This window comes from Symphodus melops (genome assembly GCF_947650265.1).
Source record: "Symphodus melops genome assembly, chromosome: 9".
Taxonomy (NCBI): Eukaryota; Metazoa; Chordata; class Actinopteri; order Labriformes; family Labridae; genus Symphodus; species Symphodus melops.
In genome coordinates, this window is record NC_136699.1 from 11,044,136 (window position 1) to 11,055,000 (window position 10,865).

Sequence of the window (10,865 nt, forward strand, 5' to 3'; positions counted from 1 at the left end):
TCTTGGTTATGGACACAGAGGTGAGAAAGAATGAAAGTTTTAAAGGAGGGGACGTGGATCAAAGAATTAAAGAGGAGATGGAAGAGTTGGCTCTCCAACTTTGGAGTCTGTTTTATATTAAAAGTCAAATTCTCCTCAAGCACAGAAAAATGAAGTGGATCATAACTCTTACTTTGAAGAAACAAGTGTCTCTTTTACTTCCCCAAAAGAGATGTTGGAGAGGTGCAGATTTAAAGAGTATAACTCCCCCCCCCACACACACACACACACACACACACGTGCAGCTCAGGATACTCCGGGTCCTCTCTCGTTCCTCTGCTGTGGCGCTACTTCATCACACTCTATAAACTCTGATGCTCCTCCTTCTCTTCATCCTCCTCCTTCTCCTATCATCATCTCTCCTTTGTCACAATGATCTAGGGTCACGAGAAGGGGGGAAACACCTTCCAAGGAGAAAGCACACATGTACTTTCACAACACACACACACACACACACACACACACGCACACACACAAACAGAGTTCCTCCCAGTGAGTTGAATGGTGAGAGAGTTGCCGCACATGCTTCAGCAGACCAACTTGGATAGCAACATTTATTCCCACAATAAGGTAAGATGTTCAAAAATATATTTTTTAACGAGATGAAAAGAACATTTCATTTTATGGTTTCAGCAACGGGCAAGTGGCTTCTCTTGTCTTTTCACAAAATAATTGTTTTAACAGCAGGTTTCAAGACTGATTTCAAAAGAAATGATCACACTTTATATCAACCTCTCTTTATATATCTCAGTTGTTGTATTTGATTAGTTCTTTTGTTTTGTTTAAAGAAAAATGTAAACAAGTTTCAAACGCTCCTTGTGTCGCCATTTTTTAGTACAAATCTTTCCCAGAGCATGAGTTGTAACCTGTGATCTTCTGACGTCAAAGCTAGCTAACTGGGAAAAAAAGGAAAATACTTTGGGGGATAGTTACATCTAAGAGAGCTTTATTTGTTTTGTGGGTACTGTGCATTTTTCAGTAGATACTATGCTGGCGTCTCAAGATGATCATCCATCTCTGGAGGTTTGTCCGCAGAGATTAAGTGTGGAAATAGAAACAGCCTCTCTGGCGGCTGTACACAGTTCACAAACAGGCTTCTTTTTGTTTTTCTTAGGAAGTAAAAACACAGACAATAAAATTCAGTGAGGGGTTTTTAACACTAGCTAGACTTCTGTGCTTTTATTTATTCTACTTATATATATTTAACTGCCGCTGATGATATTGTGAAGTTCATTCTCAGTGATTCTGGAGGTTTAACGTTTCTATACATATTGAATAGTGTCAATGTAACTCATGCCAATTGGCAAATGTTTTTAATGAGATTTAGCATAACTTGAGTATGCATTTATGAAATGGCTAAATAGGGTCAAAACATGAATGTTACATAAGCAATAAATCCTGTTGAGAGGAACATTTAACAACACCTTTGTTGTCCTGCTCAGATTGGTCTTATCGGAATAGCTTATGTTCATGCCTCTTTTTAAACAGCTCACCACACAATTTATTTCCCCACCTGCCCCACTGTTTGACTTTAGATTAGGTCATCGTCCCTCTCCAGCCCCCCACTCACTCCATATCTTAGCAAAATAGCAAAATATGCCAGCACGGGTTTAGACTGTGATAACTAATAGCATATGTCGTGTTGAAGCCAGGGGCAGAGAGCAAAACAAACCAAAGCTAACAGTCCATTAGCGCAGACTGCAAACAGTCGACCTGGGAAATCTCAGAACATTGTCAGGGCACATGAACCGGGACATTTCTCCTGAATACATTGTGTGTGTTTATGTCCATCTCAAAGGTACATACTGTAGGGTGCAAAGAACACTAAGAGTTGAATGAAGATAAGAAATAAGCATGTTTTCGTGAATGTCCAAGTGTATGTTTAGAGGTTTAGCAGGTATTAGTATGTCAGAGCACTGGCAGCGTGGCCTGTTGTGTGTCAGTCTGTCTCTGGTTATTATGACAAACTCTCTCCAAGTGAATACATTTTTAAAGCCACACACGCCCTCCTTCATCAGAGGGAGAAACAGGGAAACGTACCAAATTAAGCTGTTCTGTTTCTGCATGCCCTTAACTACCATTACAAGTAGTTAATAAGTGTGTGCCTGCTTGAAGGAGAATGCTGACGACACATCGGAGAGACCTCAAAGAGAAAAGAGCACGATGATGAAGATGAGGGAAGATTTCTTTGTCATCTGATGTGGCAAGCTTTGACATGGGATGAGCTCCTGACATCAGTGACCTGAGGTACGGACTTTATTATCTTGCCATAAAAAGTTCTATATCCATCAGGAAAGAAACCACATGAAATAACCACATGAAGTAAGAGTGAGTAAATAGTTCCTTTCAATACAATGTTCCTGTGATCACATTGGATGGACTTCTCAACACACTGACCTTTCTTTTTCTCATTACTTTGATGTTAATGATGCAGCTCTTGTTGTAAATGTAGCCACCAACACAGCTACCTTTCCCCCCAGATTAGCAAAGTCTTTATGTTGCACATTTTCAATATGAATCTTAGTTTGAGCACTACCTCTGTTCCTTGAGTCCAGTAAACTTATTTAAATGTCTTCCATGATGATGACAGCACACAAGTCAACATACATGTCAATGTGTTTTCAAGGGTACATGAGCCACACCTACTCCCCCGTAAGTGGTATTCAATGTTTAGTTAACGAATTGAGGATGGCCAACCCACTTCAGTGTTTTAGAAATTTTACATTGTTCAGCTTGAGGCATACAAAGGAGGAGTGCCTATGTTTCTGCTGCTTCAATTTGAACTTCTTATTTTCAGACATTTCCCTAGAATTCTCTAAAATTAGCCAATTTAAGTGAACGGTAGGTTTTTAAAACACAAAGCAGGACAGCAGCAGGTTTATGGCCAAGGGCTTTTTTATAAACCCAGTTGACGAAGTTAAGATAGCCTAAAACGTTTTCGTGATTAATCAAGAGTGCATTGGTATTTCCTGTCGATGGCTTTTTATTGGTCCGCAGCTCATTTTAGTGGGCCTTCTTAAACTAAGACCGCACTGTACAATCGATAGCAGAACCATGAACGCCTTTTTGTCTTCAGGCGTTTAAGCCTGTAGACAAACCAACAGTCCTTGTTAATGCCAAAATGCATTTAATGAGCAAGAGAATAATTTCACTTTAGAAGGCACTCATTTATGAAAGCCACATCAATGACATTTGATGCTTTATTGCTCTACATGAGGGCCTTGGAGTTTCTCCCCCATATTGGAGTTGCATCACATGGGCTCTATTTACAACTGCATAGACAGGGTGAACGAAAACAAATTCATAATGTACAACCTGATAGATGTAACATTCATTTTAAGACCTGTTATAGTTCTGCAGCAGTTTGAAGTCCTTTTATAAAAGGAAATATTATTGAATGTATCATTTTTAACTTCATGTCTGCTCTTCACTTCTCACTTTTCCTGTCAGTGACCGTCTCTTTAGTTATGACGCACACGTGTATAAATAATGGCTTTAATGTTTGTCAGTCTTCCAAGAACACTTGTGTTGCTGGTTTAAATGTGTGTGTTCACACATACAGTGCCTCTCCAAAGGAACTTCCTGTTTACCACCAGCTGTGTCGCTGTGTATCCTGGCTGAGAGCCCCTACAGATCCTGGCCTCTGAGCTCTGACCCCTAACCCTGGAGGGGTGGGGGGGTAGAGTGGAAGAAAATGCGGGGCACCACCCTCTTTGCCCTGCTGACTGGGGTCATGCTGTACCTGGTGATGGGTGCACTTGTTTTCCGCACCCTGGAGGCCCCAGATGAGGATTTGGCATACAAGAAGTTGCTGGGTACCAAACAAACCTTCCTGGAGAATAAATCATGTGTCACCGAGCTGCAGTTCCACGACCTTGTGAAGGTATTATTGGACACACTAAACTCTGATTACATAAACACACACACTGTTGTTACTCTGTTTCTGCTATTTTTTTTTAACTTTTACAAAACACACTAAACACACACTTCTATTTAAGGCAAGCTATAAACTAAATCATCTTCCATATAATCACATATACATTTTTATTGTGTATCACAATCAGTTTTAGTTTTACTGTATTTTCTCAAACATACAAGGAATTTGACTTTGGTAAACTGTGCTCTCCATGTCCAAAATTATAGCATTATGGCAAAGTCAATTTTTCACTTGTTCTCTTTTTAAATATTGCTTGATTGTGTAAACTACATCACATTCAGGCATTTTTTTTCTCAATTATCAGCGAAAGAATTGAACCTATTAATTGCCTCAGCTCTTTTGCTAAAGTTCAATTTTGAGTTACTTCTTTTCTTCGAATGAATAAAGATTAAAGCCTCACCTGCAGGATGTAGCGTATGCAGTGGAGCTGGGCCTCGATCTGAACAACCTTCCTGCAAACTTCACCAGCCGCTGGGACATGGCCTCTGCGTTCTTCTTCTGTGGTACAATCATTACCACCATAGGTGGGTGGGGACTTGACCATAGGAAAGGTTAAATATTGATTAAAGTTATTAAAGAAAACTACTGAGAATTCCTGCAATATTCACAATTAATCTAAGATGTATTTTAAACGTACATAATACTTTCACATTTTGTTTTGTTAATTGTTTTACTTTGATGAACCATGGATCAGTTTGGATTTAAGAGAGTTTTTTATATTATTTTGTCTATCGTATCGGGTTTCTACATCTCTACTAATGAAACATTTATCATGTTAGTCCAAACGACATCTCTGAACAGAACACAAAGTGACTTATGTATGTGGTTAAAAAAAAAAGAGTCTATTCTCAGGTTAAATATTGAAATATAATATTAAATATAAATATACTGTATATATTTTTAAAATAGTGTTTAAAGGACTTGTTTCGTTATTGAATGGACTGCATATTGTTTTCCTTATTCTCTGTCAAATTGTTATGTTTACAATGGCTGATGAACATATTAAAGTTGATAAGAGATACAAAAATAGGTTCAATCAAAGTCCCTTTTAACAAAAAGTGATCAACCTACCAGTTTATCACAAAGAAAGTGTAATAGAAAGTCTTGTTAAATGACTTTTTCTTTCATAAAGTCAATCTAATGAGAGTTGGTCTTCAAATAACCAACTTTTCATGGAAATGCTTTATTTTTTGGCTTCAGTACTCACAAATGATCACAAGTTTAAATTTTCTTGCCAGTAGTCAGACAGGAAGTGTGTTGGGAGCCAATAAGACAGGAGCTAAATAAGTAGAGGATCATCTAAAGAAGATGGGCTGTTGAAAGGCTGCATTTAAGCAGTTCTGTTTTTTTTGTTTGTTTGTTTTTTTACAGGTTTTGGGAACCTGTCACCTCGGACGTGGTACGGCCAGTTGTTCTGTGTGTGCTATGCCCTCGTGGGCATTCCTATGTTTGGCATACTGCTGGCTGGAGTGGGTGATCACATGGGCACAGTGCTGCGAAAAGCTGTGGCCAAAATTGAGACCCTCTTTCTGGTGAGAAAGGGTCTGTCCTGCCCAGGGACCCAAACTCAGTTGGACTTGCACCTTTCCCAATCCCAGTTTAAAACGAAAGAAGTTATTGTAACTCTTCACCTGACAAATGTGCTAAACCTTGACCAGTTATGGCCTGATTGAAAGTCTTACCTTTGGATCCAAAGTAATGAGTGATAAGTGATAATTCAAATGTCCTTTCAGTCTGAAGTATTCAATTTCTTTCCCCATGCCTCTCTATTTGCAATCATTTCTTTCTCAGAAACGTAAGGTCAGGTCAACCACTGTGCGAGTGATTTCAGCGGTTCTGTCTATCCTAGTTGGCTGTCTGATCTTCCTCGCAGTTCCCACATTTGTGTTTCAAAGAGTGGAGAAATGGACATTTCTGGAGTCACTCTACTTTGTGGTTATCACCCTTACCACTGTAGGCTTTGGAGACTATGTACCAGGTGACTAAAACACAATAATATGTGCTACTACTCCTATCACACATGTGTAGACAGCAGCAGTTCTTTTTCCTTCTAATTAATTTGTGGGTCACACAATTCTTAGCAGGGCAGAAGACTACGTTCAAATCGATTTGACACTTTTCTTTTCTTTCTTTTTATTTAGATTTTATCATGCTTGTAACTTTGGCATACCCATTGCTTTCCTATAAAGCTGATTTCACATAAAAAGTTGTGCTGTGCATGTCCTTTGCTCTGTGAGTCTGTAAGAGCTCATTTATGCTAAGACAGCTCAGGGCCAGTGTACAGTTTCAGTTTGCAAGTTTTAAACAAGAATACCTGATGATCTGCCTCCACTTTTTATTACAGACCCTGCAGCTGAACTTTAATGCTGATATTTTTTTTAGACTAGCATTTTTAGGTCATCATAGACTGGCACAGGAATTAGTCCTAAAGCCCGAAAGTGAGTTAGCAGTTTACCTTATTATGGGTTCTAAACTCTAAATGTCAATGGGGATTTTGGACACAAACTTAAGAGATGTTGATGTTTTGTCAGATGAGATAAACTACGTTAGCTATGACCCCCACTTGAAAATGTTAAAGTTTTAACGCGTTCTTAAAACGGCTGTTGCTAACAAGTGGCTAAATGAAAGAACAGTGGTTGTCGGGGACATTAACCGTCATCACGCTGTGAACTCCCTCAGTAATCCTTTGTACAGCCTCTAATTGTTTTTGAGTGCTCTTGCAAATATTAGGTTAATAAACGACTTATTAAGCTACGGTTTCAAGCTTGACAAAACTGCTGAATAGATCGATAAACTCAATAAACCGACCGCGGAGTAGTTTGCATGAGCATAATGTTAGCTTTTTACTTCTCTCGGCTGCATTAACTCTTCAAACTTCATATAAGTGGTGTCTGTAAAGATTATCCAGAAAAACCTGTGGTCAGCTACTGTATTAGTTTGTATTTGTTGGCCAAATGTAAGCATATAAAGATGGAAAGAACACATCCATAAGCTGCCTCTAATTTTGGTGCAGGGAACTCACTAACACAATTGTGAGTCACTTGTCTGAAGGATGATTAAAACCTTGTCTTTAGCCTCCCTCAACTCTCCTTGTGTCCAGGTGGTGGTCAGACAGGCAGAGGGCTCTTCAAGCCTCTAGTGTGGCTTTGGATTGTGTTTGGTCTCGCCTACTTTGCCTCCATCCTCACCATGATTGGAAACTGGCTGAGAGTGCTGTCTAAGAGGACACGAGCTGAGGTGAGAGATAACTGGTATTAGATAAAATTGTATACCAAGAGATCAAGATCTGTTTAATTTTGTTTTGGCTCTCATATTTAATTTTCTAATGTCTCTCTCTCTCTCTCTCTCTCTCTCTCTCAGATGGAGGAGTTGAGGGCCCACGCTACAGACTGGACCCAGAACATGTCAATGGACTTCCGCATCCCAAATCCTCTGGAGTTTAATGACCCATTTCTTTTGCAGCGTCGGCGGTGGAAACGTAGCGAGCGTAGACGCATGCGTCGAGGAGCCCAGGGCACTCTGGGACAATGGGTCCGAGGAGGATCTGAAAATGGACACCTACCTAACCGCTGGGCCGCCCTCTCTCACTCCATGAATCAGCTGGGGCCACATTCATCTCTTGAAAGGTTGGCGGTGGCGAAGTCCAGGCCCAGGTTCAGTGCTGATGGAGCAGTCCCAAGAGCAAAACCTGGATTGAATGTTGACCCTTCTGTGGGTCTTCATATGGAGGGCAGGTCATTTCCTCACCCATTGGCCCGCTCATTCTCTCTCCCAGTGGCCCCCTCCACCAAAGAGCTAGACTCAGCAGATGCAGCCATGCAGGAAGGATCACTTTCTGGTTCTGATTCTCCTTTTGACTCCAGATCAGACTGCTCCTCTGTCTCCTCTTCCTTCATGGTGCTCCACAGGTTCCAACCCTGTTGTACACTTCATGAAGAGGAAGGACTGAGAGCGACAGTCACTAGTGTGGCTCAGGAGAAAAACAAAGATATTCCTGCCGAGAAGAGTGGAACTGTACCAAACAATAACTTCCATCACACGCCTGCCCCTCTTTTTACCCGTCGCTCCTCCTCTAGCAATCAAATCCTTTTTCCCTCCGTTCCCCTCAACATTGCCTCCTCATCTGGCTGCCATCTGCTGGATTTCTTTGGTGAGAACCTTGCATACATTGATGAGTCCTCGGACACTTTGAGTGACCGTGTCCAGTCAGCAGGCAATGAGGAGAAGAGGAGACGGCCACGAAAGCCCAAAAGGAAGAGCATGAGGAGGCACCTCTCTCCCAGGTTGAGCCCTGTGCAAGTGAAAAGGCCCAGCATTGACATGCAGCCACCGTCAAATCCCCCCACGCCACCTCCAGATTCTTCTCTCTCAGACCTGCCACCATCTGAGGACCTGACCGGGTCACACACAGAGAGTAACCACACCAAGCAAGCAGGGCCAAGAGGGGACAAAACAGATTGACCTACACCAAAGCTATGACTCTTAAAATGAAAGCATGAGTATCAGAGCCAAAACTCTCCATAATGAATGTAGTTAATGATCAAGAATATTTTTTTGTCCATAGTTTGCAACACAAAATTTATCACGCAAATGTTGCTGTGTTAGCTTTTTGATTTGGCAAAGCTAAGTAGACATTTGCTTAGGTCAGATAACTACTCGGCTGTACTATTAATGATCATATTTTGCCATCAAACATATGGGATTATAGGATATCAACATGAACTGTATTCAAACACTTATAATGAAATAATTAGAGTGATGTTCCTCTTGATGGCATTTCATTGTCAAAAATAAATGAATGAAAGTATCAATAATCAATCATCACATGGTGTCTACAATGTACAATAGACCTATGTGTTTCTAGATGAGCTTGTTCACTCTGACTGTACCAGATTTCATGTTTATTAAATCAATAATGAAAAGGACATTCTACTTCTAAAACACAAGTCAACCTCTTGATGGTGCTAGAGGAAAAGTCACAAGTGTGTCATACATTTCTTTGGAGTTATCATGTGGAAAGAACAAGGTTGAGACAGAACAAAGATCATTCAGTCCGGACTAAAGAAAAAGACAGACTCACTTTGTCATTCTTACATTTATCTATCTGTCCAGCTGAAGACATATGTAAATAGGCCTCTCAAATGAAGGACTCATGCTTGCATTGTAAACTCAACCATCATTATTAAAAGTCTTTGATGACTTTGCTGATTATTTGTCAGTCAGTGAGCACCATAGATTCTTGACAACTTTGACATTAAAACTAAGATATAAGTGAGCTTGGTGAGGCTGTAAGTTCTGAACACTAAAAATACAATACTTATAATAATAACAGAGGAACAGAGAAGATGAGGTTTTTTATCCAGGAAAAACGCCAAATACTAAAGTTTACGTTTTGTAAATGGCTTTATCTGTTCTTCTAAAGCCATGGAAATGGATCAAACGACAGGATGTGTCAGGCGGTGGTTGCATAATCACCTCAGTTAAAAATATCCCTGGGGAAAATCCCATTGAACCACAACAACAGTGCATTCGTATCAAAGCCCATTCACCCTCCGATCAGTGTCAGTCCTTTGTTTATTGATGTATTTCAATCAATGTATTTATCTTTGTATTGTTCAAATTATCGATTCAATGCAATTTAAACTTTTAAAGAAACCTTTTCAATATACAAATGAATCTGGGAGTCAGTTTGCAAAAAGATCTGAACCCTGAAAGTCCTGAATGAACTTGACTCATGCAGAGATAAAAAGTAAGTGACTGCATACTCAGTACCAGGAAGTACTACAAGAGTCTACCATGGCATCGTGCCCTCCACCAGCGCCAAAATAAGTAACTGAATGAATCCAAACTCAAAGTCAGCCTCCCAAATATGTTGTCATCTTTTGACAGAGGACTGGAAGTAGAAAGATATTCACATGGCACTATTTTATTTGACAAGGTTGGTCCCATTGAGATTAAGAACCTCTTTTTCAAGGGAGACCTGGCCAGAACAGGCAGCAGCAAAAAAAACAAAGTTGCAGACAAATTATACAAAGGGAGACAAAGTACAATTTACATTTTACATTATAATTGGACCATTATAATGACTCAAATCTGAGAGTCAGTAGTTCAAGAAGTTGAGCTAAAAACATTGGCATTTTATAGACTCTGCTTCTAGGTCTTTCATTTCAGATTGAAAAAACATTTCAGGACACCAGCTCCTTTAGTTTTAAGACATTCTGCAACAGATTCCAGACTAAAGGTGCAGAAAACCCCAAAGCCCTTTTCCTAATTTCTGTTTGAGCTTTTAGGACAGAGAGCATAAAAAGGTCCTGAGAGCCCAAAGAACACTGTCCAGTACTTTTCTGCATGATGAAAACAAATAGAGTGTGGTCTGAGTAAGCAGACCAACAATTGACTTATATAAGGTCTAACAATGTAAGAGCCTACGGGTTGCCAGAGCAGGCCATAAAGCCTGAGAGTACAAGTCACAATGGTGAGTCAAAACTTTACAGTTTGTAATAAAATGCAATGATAAATGGTAATTGTGTCAACCATATGGAGAGACTGAGCATGTACAAAACACCACCAATATCACCACAGTCCAAGACAGGTAAAAAGGTTGCAGCGACAAGATGCTTTTTTACATTAAAAGAAAAACACAACTTGCTTCTAAAAAGAAAACCCAATTTAAGCCTCAGCTTTTTCACCAGGTACAGCACATTTGGCCTAAAATTAAGGGAGTCATCCATTAAAATACCCAGGTACTTGTAGGCGTTTACAACTTCTATTTCCTTTCCATCAAATGTAAACATCCCAGGTACATATTGTGACCAGATCTTTGAATTGGTAAAAACATAATCTTTTATCTGCATTTAATACAAGTTTCAGCTCGTGCAGTGTATCCTGA

The 10,865-nt window shown here is 39.9% G+C and overlaps 1 protein-coding gene across 2 annotated transcripts; it reads left to right on the forward strand.

Moving 5' to 3' along the window:
- Positions 1 to 519: 519 nt before the first annotated feature.
- kcnk4a (potassium channel, subfamily K, member 4a) lies at positions 520 to 9,283 on the forward strand. Of its 2 annotated transcripts, none has more exons than XM_079352513.1 (8): positions 520 to 609; positions 2,155 to 2,286; positions 3,602 to 3,922; positions 4,383 to 4,500; positions 5,348 to 5,508; positions 5,768 to 5,954; positions 7,077 to 7,213; positions 7,337 to 9,283. In XM_079352513.1, the coding sequence occupies exons 3-8, from the start codon at positions 3,734 to 3,736 to the stop codon at positions 8,435 to 8,437; spliced, it is 1,893 nt and encodes a 630-aa protein (XP_079208639.1). In that variant the 5' UTR covers positions 520 to 609; positions 2,155 to 2,286; positions 3,602 to 3,733; the 3' UTR covers positions 8,438 to 9,283. The 2 variants fall into 2 exon arrangements, with proteins under 2 accessions (XP_079208639.1, XP_079208640.1); XM_079352514.1 differs by having other exon boundaries at positions 3,636 to 3,922.
- Positions 9,284 to 10,865: the final 1,582 nt, after the last annotated feature.

Excerpts from the sequence above, each read along its gene's own strand:
- kcnk4a (XM_079352513.1), top strand. The coding sequence starts at position 3,734 with ATGCGGGGCACCACCCTCTTTGCCCTGCTGACTGGGGTCATGCTGTAC. Across the intron at positions 4,501-5,347 it reads TACAATCATTACCACCATAG|GTTTTGGGAACCTGTCACCT; the intron begins GTGGGTGGGGAC and ends GTTTTTTTACAG. Across the intron at positions 7,214-7,336 it reads CTAAGAGGACACGAGCTGAG|ATGGAGGAGTTGAGGGCCCA; the intron begins GTGAGAGATAAC and ends TCTCTCTCTCAG.